Below are 23,868 nucleotides of genomic sequence, written 5' to 3'. Positions count from 1 at the left end.
TGTTGTTTCCCCTAGTAATTCCATCCATGCTAATGTTGTGTTGTGTCATACTGTGTTTTAGTCTTGAGGCAAGAATGAGTACTATTTCCTGTTTCTGCTGCTGTCATGACCCCAGCCCCCTGACATTTTCAACCAATGGCTAGCAAGTAGCTAGCAGGCTTACTTAATTATACACTGAGTATACAAACAATTAAGAACACCTGCTCTTTCCATGACAGACTGACCAGGTGAAAGCTATGATCCCTTATTGATGTCACTTGTTAAATCCACTTCAATCAGTGTAGATGAAGGGGAGGAGACAGGTTAAAGAAGGATGTTTAAGCCTTGAGACTCATGAGACATGGATTGTGTATGTGTGCCAATCTGAGGGTGAATGTGCAAGACAAAAGATTTAAGTGCCTTTGAACGGGGTATGGTAGTAGGTGCCAGGCGCACCGGTTTGTGTAAAGAACTGCAACACTGCAGGGTTTTTCACGCTCAACAGTTTCCTGTGTGTATCAAGAATGGTCCACCACCCAAAGGACATCCAGCCGACTTGACAACTGTGGGAAGCATTGGAGTCATCATGGGCCAGCATTCCTGTGCTTTCGACATCTTGTAGAGTCCATGCCCTGAAGAATTGAGGCTGTTGTGAGGGCTAAACTGGGAGGGCGTTAAAGTCCGTATTAGAAAGATGTTCTTAATGTTTTGTACATTCATTGTGAAGGCAACAATATCAACACTGACCTGAATAGGAGAACGTCTGCCATTTATTTGTGACTTGTCAGTGGTTTTGGTTGTTTGCTTTGTTTGAGTCAGGTGGCAGTAGGAGCAGTTAGAGACCTTCCGTTTCCTCTCACTCCACTGGCCCGGATTTATCAGAAAGACGCACCTTTCCTGTGGCTGGGCCACTCCCCCATGTTTGTAGTTCAAACTCTTATCTATTCTCTCTCACAACATAAGCAGGGGGGTGGCTACTGATGTGAAAAGCAACAATGGATCCAGGCTTTGAAGGGAAATGTCTCAACTTCATATTCATCATCTCCAGCAACACCCCAACATCAACATATGCGAAGAAATGTGTGTTTCCATGTTTGGCAGTCAAAAAGATAGAGGAAGATAAGTGTTTATGATGACATCATCTGGTGTGCATCAGCTGATTTTTATTATCCAACTGTGAGTAGGCAAAGGTAACTAAAGGTCATAGTTAAGTGAAATCACATGATACACACCGGATGTTGTCATCGGAAACACGTGCTGTTTTCACATATGTTGGGGTGATGCTGGACATGATACATTTGAAGTAAAACTAACTTAAATTTCTCTTTTACCCTTTTCTTCACACTGGTCTATAAACCCTGTTCCAATACAGAAGACACTGGGACTGGAGTTCAGATAGTCATGTAATCAATGTTAATTTGGTGTATTTTTGATTAGAATAATGTTTACGAGATACAATATCCAACAATATCTCAACCTGTCATATATGTTATTTTCATTCTAGCCCCTAGAGGGCAGTAATGTAGCTCAGGACAGTTCTTCATTCTGGCCGCCAGAGGGCAGTAATGTCTTGAAGTTCAGAACATTTCTCAGATTGTGGTTGTATTTTTATTTAGAACATTTTTATTAAACTTTATTTAACTAGGCTAGTAAGTTAAGAAAAACATCATATTTACCTGGACGATGCTGGGCCAATTGTGCGCCGCCCCATGGAACTCCCAATCACGGCCGGATGTGATGCAGCCTGGATTCAAATCAGGGACTACAGTAACGCTTCTTGCGCTTAGATGCAGTGCCTTAGACCGCCCTAACAAACATTTGACCCCGGCAGGATTAATTGTTGATAAAAAGGCTAAATGTGTAACTACATTGTAATTACACCGTCTGCATATACACTGAGTTTACAAAACTTTTCCATGACAGACTGACCAGATGAATCCAGGTAAAATCTATGAATCTTTATTGATGTCACTTATTTTATTAACAAGAGGAAATACATGCGATTTACCTTAACATCAACAACAGCCACATGCACAACAACAGGCAACTGCAGGATAAGTGCGCGTTCGCCTACAGGGAGTTGCCATGAAGGATGGTCTCCCTATAATAACTATTTGTATAGAATCTAAATATATATATATATTAATTAACAGGCATCACATGCAGATGCCGAGCTTCCGCAAGGCTATATCTGAGATGTGAGCAGACCCGGGTGCCAGAAGCTCTACGCGCATAGTATCCGTTTTACACGGTTTATTTGCCGGAGAACAAACCGGGTTAAAGCTGTTTTTGCCGGTCGGGCTTTATACGCCCGCTACCTACGTTGAGGAACTCTGCTGCCTCTTCTTCATGCGCGACTGTGTGAAGCTATAAAGAACAATGCGCACTGCTCCCCACTGCCACAGAGTATACACAACTGAGAAGCCCTATCAATTCATGATAAAACTGGTCACAGGTGGGTTAAATGCACTTCAATCAGTGTAGATGAATGGAAGGAGACAGGCTAAAGAAGGATTTTTACACCTTGAGACAATTGAAACATGGATTGTGTATTTGTGCCATTCAGAGGGTGAATATTTATGTGCCTTTGAACGGGGTATGGTAGTAGGTGCCAGGCACACCAGTTAGAGTATGTCAAGGACTGTACCACTGCTGGGTTTTTCACACTCAACAGTTTCACGTGAGTATCAAGAATGGTCCACAACCCAAAGGACATCCAGCCAACTAGAAAAAACGTTGGGAAACATTGGAGTCAACATGGGCCAGCATCCCTGCGGAACGTAACTTTTGGAGTCCATGCCCTGATGTGTTGAGGCTGTTCTGAGGGCAAAGGGGGTGGTGCAGCGCCATATTAGAAAGGTGTTCTTAATGTTTTGTACACTCAGTGTGTATAGACGGCAGTGCAATTTCCTTTTTTCCCTATTTCCCATTTCCCTTTTTTTTGTGAACAAATGTGCTGTGCACTTTCCAAACTGTGAAAGGCAGCAATATGCAACATACCGTCTAGTTTGCCGGAAAGCCACACTAAGTGAAGTGTTTTCTGATTGCCTTGTGATAGGCTAAAGCAATGCATTGAGTGAGTTGTGTAGTTCTGAAGGGATTGGAGGTGTAAGCAATATTGTGAAAATCCCACATAACCAATCGGAGGACAAGGTGGAGTTATTATCATAATGCTATCAAATCCTCTCAGATTTCCACAAGTGTAGGGACTAGGAGTTGTTTCTGGACAGGCTTAATTGCCTCCATAGTTCCTTTAGACAGGAAGCTCAATTCTGATATTCTTTTCACTAATTGGTCTTTTGACCAATCAGATCAGCTCTGAAAAAGCTCTGATGTGAAAGATCTGATATGATTGGTCAAAAGACCAATTAGTGGAAAGAATATCAGAATTGGGCTGCCCATCTAAACGCAGCCGTAGTGATTCGTACATTGAAATTGTATTGAAGCATGAGGACCAGTAGGGGGGACCTCTCCCTCCCTGTAAATAAATGAAACATCTCCACTCTGAGCTGTTGTCAAGTAGAGGCAATACCGAGCTAAAAGAGAAGTCACCAGTCAACACACCGGTCAAGAGATGGCAAAAGTATTTTTTATTAAATAAAGAATACATTACTATAAACAATACACAAATATATAAATAGTCACCTGAAATGCATTCCAGGTGACTACTTCGGGAAGCTGGTTGAGCCTGAGAGCCTGAGAGTTTGCAAAGCTGTCATCAAGGCAAAGGGTGGCTACTTTGAAGAATCTCAAGTATAAAATATAGTTTGATTTGTTTAACACTTTTTTGGTTACTACATGATTCCATATGTGTTATTTCATAGTTTTGATGTCTTCCCTATTATTCTACAATGTAGAAAATAGTACAAATAAAGAAAAACCCTTGAATGAGGAGGTGTGTCCAACCTTTTGACTGGTGGTGTTATATAGTTTTTTGTGTGCTCTAGGGCAACGGTGTCTCGATTAAATTTGTAGTCCTTTTTTGGAACACCATTATTTTTTGTCTTTCTGAGATGTATTGTCAGGGCCCAGGTCTGACAGAATCTGAGCAGAAGATCTAGGTGCTGCTGTAGGCCCTCCTTGGTTGGTGACAGAAGCACCAGATCATCAGCAAACAGTAAACATTTGACTTCAGATTCTAGTAGGGTGAGACCGGGTGCTGCAGACTATTCTAGTGCCCCCGCCAATTCGTTGATATGTATATTTCGAGGAGAGTGGGGCTTAAGCTGCATCCCTGTCTCACACCATGGCTCTGTGGAAAGAAATGTGTGTTTTTTGCCCATTTTAATGTCTAATGTTTTTCCCTGACACTGCTTTCCATTTATTTGTGTAGCAGACCCTCATGCCAAATTGAGTAAAACTATTTTTTGAAATCAACAAAGCATAAGAAGACTTTGCCTTTGTTTAGGTTTATTTGTCATTTTGGGTGTGCAGGGTGAATACATGGTCTGTCATACGGTAATTTGGTAAAAAGCCAATATGACTTTAGCTCAGTACATTGTTTTCACTGAAGAAATGTACGAGGCCTTTTTAGGTTGGAGGGTTTCTATTTTGTCCTGTAGTTCATTCAATGAAATTGGAGAAGTGGTTTATCCCTAAATCTCCATTTTGGATAGATACAGTGCATTCGGAATGTTTTTAGACCTCTGGACTTTTTCCACATTTTGTTTCGTTACAGCCTTATTCTAAAATGGATCCCCTCATCAATCTACACACAATACCATAATGACCAAGCAAAAACAGGTTTTTAGACATTTTTGCTCATTTATAAAATGTAAATATTACATTTACATAAGTATTCAGACTCTTTACTCAGTACTTTGTTAAAGGACCTTTGGCAGCGATTTCACCCTTGGATATTCTTGGGTATGACACTACAAGTTTGGCACACCTGTATTTCGGGAGTTTCCCCCATTCTTCTCTGTAGATCCTCTCAAGCTCTGTCAGGTTGGATGGGGAGCGTCGCTGCACAGCTATTTTCAGGTCTCTCCAGAGATGTTCGATTGGGTTCAAGTCCAGGCTCTGGCTGGGCCACTCAAGGACATTCAGAGACTTGTCCCGAAGCCACTCCTGCCTTGTCTTGGCTGTGTGCTTCGGGTCGGTGTCCTGTTGGAAGGTGAACCTTCGCCCCAGTCTGAGGTCTTGAGTGCTCTGGAGCAGGTTTTCACTAAGGATCACTCTGTACTTTGCTTCGCTCATCTTTCCCTCGATCCTGACTAGTCTCCTAGTCCCTGCTGCTGAAAAACATCCCCACAGAATGATTCTGTCACCACCATGCTTGCCAGGTTTCCTCCAGATGTGATGCTTGGTATTCAGGACAATTAGTTCAATGTTGGTTTCATCAGACCAGAGAATCTTAAGGGCCTCCCGAGTGGCGCAGTGCACGCTAACACGGTCGCCAGGTGTAGTGGGCATTGTGTCAAGAAGCAGTGCGGCTTGTTTGGGTTGTGTTTCAGAGGATGCACGGCTCTCAACCTTCACCTCTCCCGAGTCCGTACGGGAGTTGCAGCGATGATACAAGACTGTAACTACCAATTGGAGACCACGAAATTGGGGAGAAAAAGGGGAAAAAAATATTTTAAAAGACCAGAGAATCTTGTTTGTCATGGTCTGAGAGTCTTTAGGTGCCTTTTGGCAAACTCCAAGCGGGCTGTCATGTGCCTTTTACTGACAAGTGGCTTCTGTCTGGCCACTCTACCATAAAGGCCTGATTGGTGGAGAGCTGCAGAGATGGTTGTTCTTCTGGAAGGTTCTCCAATCTCCACAGAGGAACTCTGGAGCTCTTTCAGAGTGACCATCGGGTTCTTGGTCACCTCCTTGACCAAGGCCCTTCTCCCCCGATTGCTCAGTTTGGACGGCGGCCAGCTCTAGGAAGAGTCTTGGTGGTTCCATACTTCTTCCATTTAATCAATGGAGGCCACAGTGTTCTTGTGGACCTTCAATGCTGCAGCAATTTTTTGGCACCGTTCCCCAGATTCGTGCCTCGACACAATCCTGTCTCTGAGCTCTACGGACAATTCCTTCGACCTCATGGCTTGGTTTTTGCTCTGACATGCACTGTCAATTGTGCAACCTTATATCGACAGGTGTTTTCCTTTCCAAATTATGTCTAATTATTTGAATTTACCACAGGTGGACTCCAATCATGTTGTAGAATCATCTCAAGGATGATCAATGGAAACAGGATTCACCTGAGCTCAATTTCGAGTCTCATAGCAAAGCGTCTGAAGACTTATTTAAATAAGGTATTTCTGTATTTTGGTTTTACAAATATGCAAACATTTCTAAAAACCTGTTTTTTGCTTTGTCATTATGGGGTACTGTGTGTAGATTGATAAGAAAACAAAATAATGTATTCAATTTTAGAATAAGGCTGTAATGTAACATAATTTGGAAATAGTGTGTTGTTGTTTGTTTCGTGCGTTCCAATATTCCTGGAAGTGGTTAGATTCTATGGATTATTCAATTACATTGAGCTGATTTCCATTGTTGAATCCAAGATGGCGTAGCAGTCAGACGTCTTTGTGCTGTCGTGTCCCTTGTATATATCGTTTTACATCTTTTTCGTCGCATATCCTTTAAAATATTTTGCTAAACCTCATCATCTAAATACTCTCCTGCAACCCGCCTCACCCAATGCACCAATTAGCTTGAAGCTAGTCCGGCCAGGGCTCGTGTGCTACCACCGAAGCAAACTCCTGGGAGACAATATCGGCCTGCTAGCTACCTAGAGCTAATTGGAACCCTACTAATCCACGACTGGTCTAGCGACGTCACCGCACGAAGAGGCAAAAACAGACTTACCCCCATTGCGACGTCCCCCCAAAGGCTAACTTTCTAGCCCCTGCTATCTGCTTGCTTGCTAACCCGGTCTGCTAACTGCTAAACTGCCGGGCCCTGGTCTGCTAACTGCTAGCTTGCCTGCCCGGTCTGCTAACTGCTAGCCCTTGCTAACTGCTTGCTTGCTAACCCGGTCTGCTAACTGCGAGCTTGCCCTGGTCTACTAACTGCTAGCCCATGCTAACTGCTTGCTTGCTAACCCGGTCTGCTAACTGCTAGCTTGCCCTGGTCTACTAGCTGCTAGCTTGTTTAGCTCCGGCCTACTAACTGTTAGCTTGTTAGCCTGCTAACTGTCTGAATCGCCGTGTCCCCAGCCAGCCCAATCACTCACTGGACCCATATGTTCACTTGGCTACGCAATGCCTCTCTCTAATATCAATATGCCTTGTACATTACTGTCCTGGTTAGTGATTACTGTCTTATTTCACTGTAGAGCCTCTAGCCCTGCTCAATATGCCTTAACCAACCATGTTGTTCCACCTCCTACATATGCGATGACATCACCTGGTTTAAACATCTCTAGAGACTATATCTCTCTCTTCATTACTCAATGCCTAGGTTTACCTCCAATGTACTTACATCCTACCTTACCTTTGTCTGTACACTATGCCTTGAATCTATGCTATCGGGCCCAGAAACCTGCTCCTTTTACTCTCTGTTCTGAACGTGGTAGACGGACAGTTCGTATAGTCTTTAGCCGTACCCTTATCCTACTTCTCCTCTGTTCCTCTGGTGATGTGGAGGTTAATCCAGGTCCTGCAGTGCCTAGCTCCACTCCCACTCCCCAGGTGCTCTCATTTGTTGACTTCTGTAAACGTAAACGCCTTGGTTTCATGCATGTTAACATTAGAAGCCTACTCCCTAAGTTTGTTTTACTCACTGCTTTAGCACACTCTGCCAACCCAGATGTCTTAGCCGTGTCTGAATCCTGGCTTAAGAAAACCACCAAAAACCCTGAAATCTCCATTGCTAACCATAACGTTTTCCGCTGCGATAGAACTGCCAAAGGGGGCGGTGTTGCAATCTACTGCAAAGATAGCCTGCAGAGTTCTGTATTACTTTCTAAGTCTGTACCCAAACAATTTGAGCTTCTACTTCTAAAAATGCACCTTTCCAGAAACAAGTCTCTCACTGTTGCCGCTTGCTATAGACCTCCCTCTGCCCCCAGCTGTGCCCTCGATACCATATGTGAACTGATTGCCCCCCCATCTATCTTCTGAGCTCGTGCTACTAGGTGACCTAAACTGGGACATGCTTAACACCCCGGCCATCCTACATACTAAGCTTGATGCCCTCAATCTCACACAAATTATCAATGAACCTACCAGGTACAACCCCAAATCAGTAAACACGGGCACCCTCATAGATGTCATCCTAACTAATTCGCCCTCCAAATACACCTCTGCTGTTTTCAATGAAGATCTCAGCGATCACTGCTTCATTGCCTGCATCCGTAATGGGTCTGCGACCAAACGACCACCCCTCATCACTGTCAAACGCTCCCTGAAACACTTCTGCGAGCAGGCCTTTCTAATCGACCTGGCCGGGTTATGCTGGAATGACATTGACCTCATCCCGTCAGTAGATGATGCCTGGCTATTCTTTAAAAGTGCCTTCCTCACCATCTTAAATAAGCATGCCCCTCTCAAAAAATGTAGAACTAGGAATAGATATAGTCCTTGGTTCACGCCAGACCTGTCTGCCCTTGACCAGCACAAAAACATTCTGTGGCATTCTGCATTAGCATCGAATAGCCCGAATAGTGATATGCAACTTTTCAGGGAAGTTAGGAACAAATATACACAGGCAGTTAGAAAAGCTAAGGCAAGCTTTTTCAAACAGAAATTTGCATCCTGTAGTACTAACTCAAAAAAGATCTGGGACACTGTAAAGTCCATGGAGAATAAGAGCACCTCCTCCCAGCTGCCCACTGCTCTGAGGCTAGGAAACACTGTCACCACCGATAAATCCACTATAATTGAGAATTTCAATAAGCATTTCTCTGCGTCTGGCCATGCTTTCCACTTGGCTACCCCTACCCTGGTCAACTGCCCTGCACCCTCCACAGCAACCCGCCCAAGTCCCCACCATTTCTCCTTCACCTATATCCAGATAGCTTATGTTGTGAAAGAGCTGCAAAATCTGGACCCCTACAAATCAGCCGGGCTAGACAATCTGGACCCTCTCTTTCTAAAATTATCTGCCGAAATTGTTGCAACCCCTATTACTAGCCTGTCCAACCTCTCTTTCATATCGTCTGAGATTCCCAAAGATTGGAAAGCTGCCGCGGTCATCCCCCTCTTCAAAAGGGGTGACACTCTAGACCCAAATTGCTACAGACCTATATCTATCCTACCCTGCATCTCTAAGGTCTTCGAAAGCCAAGTTAACAAAAACTGGATGTAGTCTATCACAGTGTCATCCGTTTTGTCATCAAAGCCCCATATACTACCCACCACTGCGACCTGTACGCTCTCGTTGGCTGGCCCTCGCTTCATACTCGTCGCCAAACCCACTGGCTACAGGTTATCTACAAGTCTCTGCTAGGTAAAGCCCCGCCCTATCTCAGCTCGCTGGTCACCATAGCAGCACCCACTCGTAGCACACGCTCCAGCAGGTATATCTCACTGGTCACCCCCAAAGCCAATTCCTCATTTGGTCGCCTTTCCTTCCAGTTCTCTGCTGCCACTGACTGGAACAAACTGCAAAAATCACTGAAGCTAGAGATTGCCATCTCCCTCACTAGCTTTAAGAACCAGCTGTCAGAGCAGCTCACAGATCACTGCACCTGTTCATAGCCCATCTGTATACAGCCCATCTATCTACCTCATTCCCATACTGTATTTATTTATTTTGCTCCTTTTGCACCACAGTATCTCTACTTGCACCACCATCTTTTGCACATCTACCATTCCAGTGTTTAATTGCCATATTGTAATTACTTCGCCACCATGGCCTATTTATTGCCTTAACTCCCTTATTTGCACTCACTGTATTTTGACTTTGTTTTCTTTTTTTTCCTATTGTATTATTGACTGTATGTTTTGTTCATTCCATGTGTAACTCTGTGTTGTTGTATGTGTCGAACTGCTATGCTTTATCTTGGCCAGGTCGCAGTTGCAAATGAGAACTTGTTCTCAACTAGCTTACCAGGTTAAATAAAGGTGAAATAAAAATCAAATAAAATAAAAAATCAAATCAAATTTGATTGGTCACATACACATGGTTAGCAGATGTTATTGCGAGTGTAGCGAAATGCTTGTGCTTCTAGTTCTGACAGTGCAGCAATATCAACAAGTCATCTAACAATTCCACAACAATTACCTTATACACACAAATCTAAGTAAAGGGATGGAACAATATTGTGTAATATAAATATATGGATGAGCAATGACTAAGCGGCATAGGCAAGGTGCTATAGATGGTTTAAAATATAATATATACATATGGGATGAGTAATGCAAGACATGTAAAGATCATTATTAAAGTGGCAATATTAATAAAGTGACGAGTGATCCATTAGTGGCCAATGATTTCAAGTCTGTATGAAGGCAGCAGACTCTCTGTGTTAGTGATGGCATTATTCATCTTCTTGGTTGCTGCCTCCCTTCAATTAATTTTGGCTGCACCGCAATGTGTCAGAGACTGAGAAATGTCTCAGTACAGTTGGCACACTGGTAAGAATGGTTCATTCAGTATCACATGTATCAACATCATATGTTGACAAAACATTAGAAACACCTTCCTAATGTTGATTGCACCCCTTTTGCCCTCAGAACAGCCTCAATTTGTTGGTGCATGGACTCTACAAGGTGTCAAAAACATTCCACACGGATACTGGCCCATGTTGACTCCAATGCTTCCCACAGTTGTGTCAAGTTGGCTGGATGTCCTTTGGGTGGTGGACCATTCTTGATACGCACGTGAAACTGTTGAGCACGAAAAACCCAGCAGCGTTGCAATTCTTGACACACTCAAACCGGTGCGCCTGGCACCTACTACCATACCCAGTTCAAAGGCACTTAAATATTTTGTCTTGCCCATTCACCCTCTGAATGGCACACATCCACAATCCATATGTCTCAAGACTTAAAAATATATTTTTAACCTGTCTCCTCCCCTACATCTACACTGATTGAAGTGTATGTAACAGGTGACATCAATAAGGGATCATAGCTTTCACCTGGATTCCCCTGGTTCGTCTATGTCATAGAAAGAGCAGGTGTTCCTAATGTTTTGTGCGCTGTGTATATTGCCATGTAATTAAACATTTTTTCACAACAAAACCATATGAATTAATATATTCAACGATTTTAATTAATCTAAACATATTAATTTATATTCATATAAACATAATAAAACATCTCTTCAGATTCAATTTTAAGTTTGAATGTCAAGTACAGTGAAAATCTCCTCTTCATCTCACCAAAATTGATATATGTTGGATACCAAAAATGTTTTAATTGGCTACAACAATGTTTGCTGAGTTGGTTGTCATTACTGCCTCTTCTACAATGTATTTATGCAACAATGTATGTATCACAGCAACATTTGTATGCATTTTTTTTAATCCATTCTCATCTTTTCCGCCTAGGTTTTCAGAACGTACGCCCATTGAAAAATCAGGTGTGTCTTGGGGTAAGGCCCGCCCCGTTTTACTTTACATGGCATTGTATGGGAATTTGATTGACAGCACGCAGCAGCTGCTGAACAGCCCAGACATTGCGCAGGATACAGTATAGCTGGGGAACCGCGAGAGAGTTACGGTAGTTTTCCTAGCACTTGAGTTGGTTTAGTGCATGAAATAAATGACTCTTTGGAAAAAGCTCATGTGTTAAGGCAGGGTTTTTGTCGGAATAACGCAAAAATGGATGAAGTTGCCAAACGTAAGTAACCTGGGAAAATGTATGGCTGTTTAGTGCAGTCAACAGTAGGCAACAAATATGGCTTCGGGTGCCTTTTCCTATTTGTTATAAAAAATTACTGTCCCATGCCATTCGGTGTCATGGCTGTTCTGCTGAATTCATACAAGTGACAATTAGGAAGTTAGTTCCTTGTTCGCTTATCGGGCAGGGGGGGTCATTTTGGAGAAATAAAGCCAAGGATACGTTAGCTAACCAGTCTGCTAACGTTAGCTAGTTAGCTACCGAACTAAAGCGAACGGCAATGGAGCCAAAGCACAAAGAGTTGTTAGACCAATGCCACCAAAACTTGCTGGACTCAATAACTGACGCAGACCGGCTGATAGAGTTGCTGATACTCTCCGGTACTATAAGCCAGCTCGACCGCTTCGAACTGGACCAAAACTGCTCTTCCAGCGCGGAGAAAGTGGACCAGCTTTTGAAGATGCTTGTGAACAAGGAAAGCGACCATTTCCTCGAACTGTGTGTGGCCTTGGAGAAGACGTACCCTGAGCTGTATTCTGCACTCTTTACTAACGGCGGTGGACCCGTTGACCATTCGTCTGGTAAGATACCACGCACGCATGCAACACTTTTGCACATCAAAACGTATGAAGCATAATTGCTACATTCCTCCACACAACATTAGAGATATTGAAGTGCTACCTATACCTAAGTCTCAATGTGCACTTACCGGGTGGTCTGCTGTGCAATACTTCTAAAAGCTATTCTACATAAGATAAAACTGTTTCCTTCCAACCCTAATGATCCTATGGATCATTGACTAGCTATGTCATTCTCATGTTGACATTAGGGGTGTTGATGTGCAGCATTCAAAGCCATATTCAAAGCCATAATACCAGAACTCCAGGTCCTTGTGTGGCCCTTGTGGTTTCTTTCAGGATGGAACTTTTTTGAAGGTGAAATATTGCTGTGGAATGTAAAATGTGATGCTGAAAAGAATGGAACTTTGTTAACATTTTAGGTTGTTACCAAAGTTTGGTTCTGTTTCATCATCACATTGTTCATTCCACAGCAACATTTTACCTTCAAGTAAGCAAATGATCACCAGCAGAGACATAGAGGCCACAGGCTCTATAACCAAACTCTTAGCGCTATTTATTATAGTCCATGTGGACTCTGCTACTGTTTGGCTAAGCAGTGGATGCTAAATGAACACACTTGCCATTCCTCCTTTTGAATGAGGAGCATGAAATATGTATTCCAGAATAACACTTCAGGGACCACCCATATATAGGTAACAACATATCTTCATTACAGTTGCAATGCACATATCATAGCCGCCTTCAAAGTGGGCATATTCTACAATGTATAGGATACAGATGGGGCAGTTTCACTGTATGTAGGTATGCTTTTTTTCCCCCCATCAAACTATACTGAACAAAGAGGGCAACATGCAACAAATTAATTGATTTTACTGAGTTACAGCTCATATGAGGAAGTAAATTCATTTTGCCCGAATCTATGGATTTCACATGACTGGGAATACAGATATGCATCTGTAGGTCACATATACCTTTAAAAAAAAAGTAGAGGCATGGATCAGAACCAGTATCATTATCTGGTTTGACCATTGTTTTTCCTCATGCAGTGTGACACATCTTCTTCACATAGAGTTGATCAGGCTGTTGATTGTGACCTGTGGAATGTTGTCCCACTGCTCTGTTATGAGGATTAGGGCCTAATGAATTTACTTCTTCATGGATTTTGGCCGGAACTGGAACATGTCATACACTTCAATCCAGAGCATCCCAAACATGCTCAATGGGTGACATGTCTGGTGACAATGCAGGCCATGGAAGAACTGGGACATTTTGGGGCAGTGCATTATCATGCTGAAACATGAGGTGATGGAAGTAGATGAATGCACAACAATGGGCCTGAGTTCCTCGTCACGGTATCTCTGTGCATTCAAATTGCCCTGGGTAAAATGTGTTTGTGTTCTTTGTCTGTAGCTTATGCCTGCCCATACCATAACCCCATCGCCAACATGGGGAACTCTGTTCACAACGTTGACATCAGCTAACCGCTCGCCCACACAACGCCATAGATGAGGTCTGTGGGACATCCTGCCAAATTCTCAAAATGTATGTTGGGTCGTGGCTTATGGTAAAGCAATGAACATACAATGTTCTTGCAACAGCTCTGGTGGAAATTCCTGCAGTCAGCATGCCAATTGCACGCTCCCTCAATTTGAGAAATCTGTGTCATTCTGTTGTGACAAAACTGCTAAATTTAGTGGCCTTTTATTGTCCACAGCACAAGGTTAACCTGTGTATGACCATGCTGTTTAATCAGCTTCTTGATGTGCCACACCTGTCAGGATTATCTTGGCAAAGGAGAATGCTCACTAACAGGGACGTAAACACATTTGTGCACAAAATAGAGAAATAAGCTTTTTGTGAGTATGGAACATTTCTGGGGTCTTTTCAGCTCATGAAACAGGACCAACAGTTTACATGTTGCATTTATATTTTTTGTTCAGTGTAATTCAAGTGTCCTTTTACTTTAGGTTTATTAGGGGAAATGAAATGCAGTAGCCTATTCTGTGTAGGGCTAAACGTGCACGTAATTTCCCAAGTTGTCATCAATATATTAATATCATGTCATTTACGTTTAAATACAAGTGCTTCCTGGCTTTTATACGCTCACAGCCTGACTTGTTTCCATGGATATGCTCTCGCGGCTAACGTGCCCTTTCATATGGACCCTAGCATGATGTGCATGCCTATAACTATGCTTATAAATCCATAACATGGTGTCAGTCTATTCTCTATTTTCCATTGTACAGTAGATTGCATATAGCCAGTACTATACACCCAGTTATTGTCCTACTAGACCAGTGGTCCCCAGTTACATTCAGCCGTGGTCTGTTTTTTAAAAATATATTGGTGAACCCTGTACTAGACCATTTTTAAAATGTTGAATCTGAATGACAGTCATTCATTCAGCCTGTATGCACTTTCTCTAATGGAGGCTGAAACCAACCGTTCCCAGACAGTTTGAAGGTGGACTACAGTTGACTCTTGATAAATGCACATCGTATATCTGCACACGACACTCCGAGGGTCCTCTGTGTTGTCAGGAAAATAACCTCACACTCAACATCAACAAAACAAAGGAGATGATTGTGGACTTCAGGAAACAGCAGAGGGAACACCCCCCTATCCACATCGACGGGACAGTAGTGGAGAGGGTAGTAAGTTTTAAGTTCCTCGGTGTACACATCACAGATAAACTGAATTGGTCCATCCACACAGACAGCATCGTGAAGAAGGCACAGCAGCGCCTTTTTGGCTTGTCACCAAAATCACTCACAAACTTCTACAGATGCACAATCGAGAGCATCCTCTCGGGCTGTATCACCGCCTGGTACGGCAACTGCTCCCCCCACAACCGCAAGGCTCTCCAGAGGGTAGTGAGGTCTGCACAACGCATCACCGGGGGAAAACTACCTGCCCTCCAGGACACCTACACCACCCGATGTCACAGGAAGGCCACAAAGATCATCAAGGACAACAACCACCCGAGCCACTGCCTGTTCACCCCGCTATCATCCAGAAGGCGAGGTCAGTACAGGTGCATCAAAGCAGGGACCGAGAGACTGAAAAACAGCTTCTATCTCAAGGCCATCAGACTGTTAACTGTTAGACTGTTACATACCCTACATTACTCATCTCATATGTATATGTATATACTGTACTCTATATCATCTACTGCATCTTGCCATCTTTATGTAATACATGTATCACTAGCCACTTTAAACTATGCCACTTTATGTTTATATAACCGACATTACTCAGCTCATATGTATATACTGTACGCTATACCATCTACTGCATCTTGCCTATGCTGTTCTGTACCATCACTCATTCATATATCTTTATGTATATATTCTTTATCCCTTTACACTTGTGTGTGTATAAGGTAGTAGTTTTGGAATTGTTAGTTATATTACTCGTTGGTTATTACTGCATTGTCGGAACTAGAAGCACAAGCATTTCGCTACACTCGCATTGACATCTGCTAACCATGTGTATGTGACAAATATACATTTTATAACACAATAACAATAATTATAACACAAGGAATGAGTAACTATAACTCATCACACAGGTGTGTTTCACTCACTGAACCATCTCTGTTAAACTTGCGACATTGGCAATTTGCACATTGCCACCTTTGTTTAATGCTGTAGATGAGCAGTAGCTGGACTGTACGTATGGAACTTTGACTGCGTCACACAAGGCACCCTATTCCCTTATGTAGTGCACTACTTTTGGCCAAATCCCTATGGGCCCTAGTCAGAAGTGGTGCACTACATAGAGGATATGGTTGCATGTTGTACGCAGTCCGAGTGGGTCCATGGTGGTTATTGACCAGAGGACTAGCTCTACTCTACTCTGCCTGCCTGTTGTAAGGTGTCTCTGTGAGACGTGTATTATCATGCCTCCACTACCCTCTGTATTAACCCCTGCTCCCTCCCGGCTGCTGCTGCCTCAGCACACACACAGGGAGAGCTGTAGTTGACAGTTTTTTTGGAATTATTTTCATTAAGTGCAGCGATTCAGGCTGACACGATTCCTGCGTTTAACCAGGCTTGCTGGTGAGAGAATGGAGACGAGTCTCCTAGTTGCTTCAGGCAGAGAAAGAAAGGGAGCGTAGAGAGGAGACTTAGCTTTTGTGTGATGGCAACCTGCTCTCAAGCCATCCTCTCGTATTCTCATTTCCTCACTGGCAGACTCTCTCCTCCTTTCACTGAGACACACACACACACAGTGCATGCATCATACACTGTACAAACACACACAAGACACACCCCTTTGACTTCAAGGCACACACACACTTGCAAGCACGTAGACCGTGAAGGCAGTGGAGGAAGAGCAGCGCTTTGGTTCTCCCTTCTCCAACCCTCCCAATATGGCTGCTGTGGGAAACCGAGAGATATGTACCTTAATTTAATGCACCATTACACTAATGGGTTCTCAGATTATGAAAAGCTTTAATAAAGGTTCAAATCCTGGCATGTCACATTGTGCAAAATGCAGGGCCCTAATGCCACATTTAGTTTATTATGGGAATTCTTTCAATGGGGGTTTTAAATAAATCAATCTGTCAAAACTGCCAATATGACAATTGTATTTTGTCAATTCGAGAATATATAGCCTAAGTAGACCACCGGTATCTTTGCCTTGTATAATAAACTATGCTATAGTATTTCAAGCTGATTTCATTCGCACACATTTGGTGCAATAGGGCTAATCAAAACCAATTTAATGCCTTCTAGTCCCCTGCAGTGCTTTGTGGAGAGACTTCTCCCAGTCCCTTGCAGTGCTTTGTGGAGAGACATCTCCCAGTCCCCTGCAGTGCTTTGTGGAGAGACATCTCCCAGTCCCCTGCAGTGCTTTGTGGAGAGACATCTCCCAGTCCCCTGCAGTGCTTTGTGGAGAGACTTCTCCCAGTCCCCTGCAGTGCTTTGTGGAGAGACATCTCCCAGTCCCCTGCAGTGCTTTGTGGAGAGACATCTCCCAGTCCCCTGCAGTGCTTTGTGGAGAGACATCTCCCAGTCCCCTGCAGTGCTTTGTGGAGAGACTTCTCCCAGTCCCCTGCAGTGCTTTGTGGAGAGACTTTTCCCAGTCCCCTGCAGTGCTTTGTGGAGAGACATCTCCCAGTCCCCTGCAGTGCTTTGTGGAGAGACTTTTCCCAGTCCCCTGCAGTGCTTTGTGGAGAGACTTTGGTGTTTCACCTATAGAGTAGTTCTACCTGTATAGGCCTTTCTCTCCTGACTGACTGAGACATTGATTTAAACAGACACAAAGAGGAATGAGTTATGCACTGCTCCCTGACAGGAGCTCTCTCTGTGTATTGAAGATGGACCATTGCCTCTGGGCGACTGGGCTACACCTCAACTCGGCTCAGGTGTGTGCAGTGTACTCTGAAAACACCTCTTTTTACGCTCTACTGATTTGTGGTGAGCTGAGAGGCAGTCGTTAAGAGAAGGCCTCTCTTTCTGTCTTCTTTCTCTAAGTCCTCTAGCTATCTCACCCACCCTCCCCGTTTCTCTCTTTCTATGCCTTTTATCTCTCTTTTTTAGTCTCTTCCTCAGACTTTGCATCTGTTTTGAAGTGTAGCAGGCCCAAAGTTCCCAATCAGCAGCTTGCTGTTCTGTGTGTGTGTGTGTGTATGGACTAGGACAGGACCAGTGGGTCTGTCTGCCTGTCGACCAGTGTCCCATTCCCAGAAGCACATAAACCATCGGGACACAATGAGTTATGTCCTGACACTTTGTCACTGCTACTCACTACTCCCAACCCAGTGCTCTTATCTCTCTCCTGGGATCTGACTACTGTAGCGCCAAGCTACAATCGCTCTCTTTCTCCCTCTTTCTCTCCCAGCATGTCTCTAGATTAAGCCATCAATCCATCCATCGTACACCCAGCCTGTCTGCTGGATATGATGTAATTTCATAGGCCTTATGTTATACTACATGTCACTGGGCATTTTATTGTCTATTGTACTGCCGTGGTGTATCCACTCCAGCATAACGGGTTACAACTAGGGGTGTGAAGTTGGGGTCCTTAACGTTAAGAGAAATCCACAAACAATTTCCCATGATACTGATAACCCATATTTAACATTTTAGCTGCCTTTTAAGCATTCTAGTACAGTTTAATAGTTAACACACACACGGACACAGCGTTCTAAGTCACTGCATCTCAGTGCAAGAGGCGTCACTACAGTCCCTGGTTCGAATCCAGGCTGTATCACATCCGGCTGTGAATAGGGCGACGCACAATTGGCCCAGAATTGTCCAGGTTTGGCCGGTGTAGGCCGTCATTGTAAATAAGAATTTGTTCTTAACTGACTTGCCAAGTTAAATAAAGGTTACACACACACCACAGTGACTAAAAACTTATTTTGTTGGAATTTACGTATGTCCCCATTACCAGTAAAACATAATCAAAACCAATTTCTTTCACTTACTTCCTGTTCTGTTTTGTTGTTCATTTTCAGTCGTTTCATTCTCAACCATGGTTTCTCATACTATGGAACGCCATAGAAATAGTAGAATTATGCCTTAATTGAATAGATCATGCTAAATGAGGTTGGAATGTTATATAAAATCAACAATAGACAATTAGTTAATTTGACAAAAACTTTTGCGTTGGGGGCATAGTTATTTCACTGAACAGCCTTCCCTATGGATTGTGGATCAATGACATCGGGTATCAGTCTACTCGGTGACACCCAGAGAAAATTGTCGTAGCTCTTATTGCGGGACTCTGAAACAACTGTGAATTGAGCCACATTTATTGTCAACCTATGTGTATTGAACACTATTCCTGAGGAAAAACAATACTGCATGGATGTTTTGGAGTCTGATAACTCTGAGGAGGACTTTGGGAAAAAAATGAATTGAGTAGACTGATACCCCATTTCATTGATCCCAAATCCTTAGGTAAAGCTGTACAGGGCAATATGAATGTCAATACACACAATAGGCTGACTGGGAGGGGATTTCACACAGTCACAGTCCCGCGATAAGAGCTAAAATGCAAATATTTGCATAAACTCTTCACAGTTGTGTTCTGTCGGTGTCACCGAGTAGACTGATACCCCATTTTATTGCTTCACAGTCCAACCTTGTTTAACATCATCTAGTCTAAATATGGCATGATAACACCAATTTGTAACCATCTGCATCACTTTCAAAGAGGTACTTGTTTTTATTTTGAAGGCAAACTGAAAATTCCACTACTGTGCCAAATCCTTATTGTGGCTAGCTTCACAACTATAACCCTGTCCGGTCGAGCCTCACTACCGTAGACAGAATAAGTTAGCTGGCTGCTTATAACTTTAGCTTTTGGCAACAGGGTTAAGTAGCTGGCTAGCTATTTATTTTCATGAAATTATCAACTTTAATAAACAAACAACAAGTGGCTACTCAGCTAATATTTACTCACAAGGATTCCTAAATCATTGCTTAGAATAATGAAAATGACTGCAGGTTCTACTGGTCATTGTTTTCAGACTGGTTGTATTGGTGCTAGCTACTGGTCCAGCAAGCTAGCTACCGGTCGATGTTGCGGTCGAGCAAATAATGCTTTATTACCAACGCAGTATTGTAAACACATCATTCGTGGTCGGTGTTTGCTTGTTTGCAGACTTTTTGTACAGCTTTGACAGTGCTACTGATAGTAGTGGTGGTGCTCGGCTTGCACGTGCAAATTTAATGGATTTCATCTTTGAGTTGTCTCGCTGAAATGTTCTTATTCTTTAAATGACTGCTGGACTTGTTGACTGCTCGATCCACACAGCAGACATTGTGGGCTAGGTTAGGAATGCTGTGTTGCACGTATAGCGCAACATTTTACATGGCGTCATTACGTGTTATATAGGTATGCACGTCAGCTTTGACATCAGTTATGCACATCGGCGTTCAACTAGACATCGGGCCGATACTGATCTTGGCATTTTTAGCGAATATCGGCCAATTCCGATATCGCGCATCCCTAATCACAATACATTATTTTCTGTGTTATCGCCTAACTAGACTATATGGCTATAAAGTCCTGGGGAAAGCTCTGTAATTTAAATAAAGCCAGAGAGGAACAGGCAAACTTTAAGCTACTTTGTGAGGCATGCTAGACAATTAAAAATTGTGAAATGCAGATTACCAAGACGTATGTGCACGGTTCTGCCTGCCCCTCCTTTCTGCCCCTCCTCTCTCGCTCTCTCTCGCTATCGCTTTGTCCTGCCCCTCTCTCTCCCTCGCACTGGCCTGCCTGCTCTTTCTTTTTGCTAATGACGGGGCCAGTCTTTTGAGCACACAGGGTAGGCTACTCTTCGTTGCGGAGTGGGTGGGGGTGTTTTTGTCTCATAATATGAAATGACAGTAGGCTACCGATTTTATAGCCTATATCGATTCTCCTCTTCACATATAATGGTATGTGTCCCCTTGAAAGCGTCTTTGGCCACGGCATGTTTGTTTTTCTGTTTGGATCACTACACTTTTTAAACGCCGACACTAAACCTTCTCTGGAGACATGAACAGCATTTTACTTGTCTGTAAAGTAATGCCAATTCTGAAGCGGGATTAACTTCCATCACTAGGTAACCAGATCAGTCAGTCCTAGCCTGTCTGCGGGCAGACCACTATTCCCTAAAAAAGTTAGTTAAATATCACAACTTACCAAAACATTTAGTGGAAAGAAAGCACATCTAGCTACCCTACCATTAAAAAACTGCATAAACAACACAGCTGGACATCAATCAGCAGTGTTTGTTGTCAGGGAAACAATAGAATATTATATGCCGGAACACAGTTCTAGGCTGGGGTCCAAATTCAAAGTAGACAGCCCTAAACCCTCAGCCTTTTGAATTACCTTTTACCTCGTCACGTCCGAGTGTACCTTAGATGTCCCTTGTCCTAGCGGGGGAAGAGTGGTGATTACCACTTGGTGGTAATCTTGAAATGGAGCTTAAAAACAACCGACCTAAAGCTATTAATATACCTATACCTCTTCACTCGCTAAATCGAGGGCTGAGGGGGCAGTGTTAGTGAATTGGACCGTCTTAAGATTGCAATCAAATTGCATCTGTTTTCGACTGGGGTTCCCCCATAGGAAATCGGCTGGTGCGAGGACTGAGGGGGTAAAAATAACATGTTTGGACTGCAGCCCTACTGTCTGAAAAGGTACAGATGATTCTGATACCGCACTTTTTGAAATTGTCTAAAGCTATCAATTATCCACGTTTCTTCACTGGGTTCTATTTCTGTAAAGGGTAGATATACTGTTGAAGTCGGAAGTTTACATACACTTAGGTTGGAGTCATTAAAACTCATTTTTCAACCTCTCCACAAATTTCTTGTACACAAACTATAGTTTTGGCAAGTCGGTTAGGACATCTACTTTGTGCATGACACAAGTAATTTTTCCAACCATTGTTTACAGACAGATTATTTCACTTCCAGTGGGTCAGAAGTTTACATACACTAAGTTGACTGCCTTGAAACAGCTTGGAAAATTCCAGAAAATGTCATGGTTTTTGAAGCTTCTGATAGGATATTTGAGTCAATTGGAGGTGTACCTGTGGATGTATTTCAAGGCCTACCTTCAAACTCAGTGCCTCTTTGCTTGACATCATGGGAAAATCAAAAGAAATCAGCCAAGACCTCATAAAAAAGATTGTAGACCTCCAGAAGTCTGGTTCATCCTTGGGAGGAATTTACAAACATATGAAGGTACCGCGTTCATCTGTACAAACAATAGTACGCAAGTATAAACACCATGGAACCACGCAGCCGTCATACCGCTCAGGAAGGAGACCCGTTCTGTCTCCTAGAGATGAACGTACTTTGGTGCGAAAAGTGCAAATCAATCCCAGAACAACAGCAAATGACCATGTGAAGATGCTGGAGGAAACGGGTACAAAAGTATCTATTTCCACAGTAAAACGAGTCCTATATCGACATAACCTGACAGGCCGCTAAGCAAGGAAGAATCCACTGCTCCAAAACCGCCATAAAAAAGCCAGACTATGGTTTGCAACTGCACATGGGGACGAAGATCGTATTTTTTGGAGAAATGTCCTCTGGTCTGATGGAACAAAGATGGAACTGTTTGGCCATAATGACCGTTGTTAAGTTTGGAGGGAAAAGGGGGAGGCTTGTAAGTAGAAGAACACCATCCCAACCGTGAATCACGGCATCATGTTGTGGGGGTGCTTTGCTGCAGGAAGGACTGGTGCACTTCACAAAATAGATGGCATCATGAGGGAGAAAAATTATGTGGATATATTGAAGCAACATCTTAAGACATCAGTCAGGATCTTAGCTTGGTTGCAAATGGGTCTTCCAAATGGACAATGACCCCAAGCATACTTCCAAAGTTGTGGCAAAATGGCTTAAGGACAACAAAGTCAAGGTATTGGAGTGGCCATCAAAAAGCCCTAACCTCAATCCCATAGAATATTTTTGGGCAGAACTGAAAAAGCGTGTGCGAGCAAGGAGGCCTACAAACCTGACTCAGTTACACCAGCTCTGGCAGGAGGAATGGGTCAAAAATTCACCCCACTTATTGTTGGAAGCTTGTGGAAGGCTACCTGAAATGTTTGACCCAAGTGAAACAATTTAAAAGCAATGCTACCAACTACTAATTGAGTGTATGTAAACTTCTGACCCACTGGGAATGTGATGAAAGAAATAAAAGCTGAAATAAATTATTCTCTCTACTATTATTCTGACATTTCACATTCTTAAAATAAAGTGGTGATCCTAACTGACCTAAGACAGGGCATTTCTACTTGGATTAAATGTCAGGAATTGTGAACAACTGAGTTTAAATGTATTTTGGCTAAGGTGTATGTAAACTTCTGACTTCAACTGTACATACCCAGCGTCCGACAGAGCTGCAGGAGTTATGACCCATTTATGTTGGTTATGTTGTCTTAGGTGAGGGAAGCTGGCCCCTCCAGGTAGGTGGTTGTCCCCCCTGTGTGCTGAGGTTGTCGTTCTCTTGTTTAGTTCTGGCATTTAGGTCACTACAAACGAGTACAGTACATGTCCCTGAGACTGGAAATTGTTGATCTCCCCCTCTAGGATGGAGAAGCTGTCATTGTTAAAGCATGGGGATTCTATTGGGGGAATATAGGTAGCATACAAGGATGTTTTTCTCTGTTAAGATCGTTTCATTATGAATTTCTAGCGAGATGTAAAATGTTCCTCTCTATTATCTACCCCCCCCCCCTCTCTCTCGCTCTGTCTTCTACACCCCCCCCTCTGTCTTCTACCCCCCCCCCCCCCCCTCTCTCTGTCTTCTACACCCCCCCCATATCTCTCTGTCGTCTACCGTCTGTCCCCTTCTCTGTCACTATTCCAATGCAGTCTCTGATGCACGACCAAAGGCCTGTGTTTTCCGCTACGTTGTTATGTCATGATAAGATGTAGTCTAGACAGGGTGTGTATTAACATTTACCTACCTTGTTCATAAAGGGGTTCTGCTCTCGGAGATAACTCAAGATTATTCAGGATGTACAGATATCATCTGATCACAGTATATTACACAACTGCCCAAGACAAGCTCTAGCCTAATGATGACTGTACGCTTGCCAAGTGGTCACAGCA

General features: G+C 43.2%; 1 protein-coding gene across 4 annotated transcripts in view; it reads left to right on the top strand.

Moving 5' to 3' along the window:
- The first annotated feature begins 11,493 nt into the window (after nt 1-11,493).
- The window catches only part of LOC110530648 (disks large homolog 5), a 102,457-nt gene continuing 90,082 nt past the window's right edge, over nt 11,494-23,868 (top strand). For all 4 annotated transcript variants that reach the window (XM_090242433.1, XM_090242440.1, XM_090242429.1 and 1 more), the window contains exon 1: nt 11,494-12,286. In XM_090242433.1, coding sequence (XP_090098559.1) covers nt 11,986-12,286 — 301 coding nt within the window. In that variant the 5' untranslated portion in view covers nt 11,494-11,985. The remainder of the gene's footprint in view (nt 12,287-23,868) is intronic.

This window comes from Oncorhynchus mykiss, chromosome 1, assembly GCF_057628025.1.
Source record: "Oncorhynchus mykiss isolate SJ-2025 chromosome 1, ASM5762802v1, whole genome shotgun sequence".
NCBI lineage: Eukaryota > Metazoa > Chordata > Actinopteri > Salmoniformes > Salmonidae > Oncorhynchus > Oncorhynchus mykiss.
The sequence above is the reverse complement of the archived record's forward strand: the minus strand, read 5'-3'. Positions and strand labels throughout refer to the sequence as shown.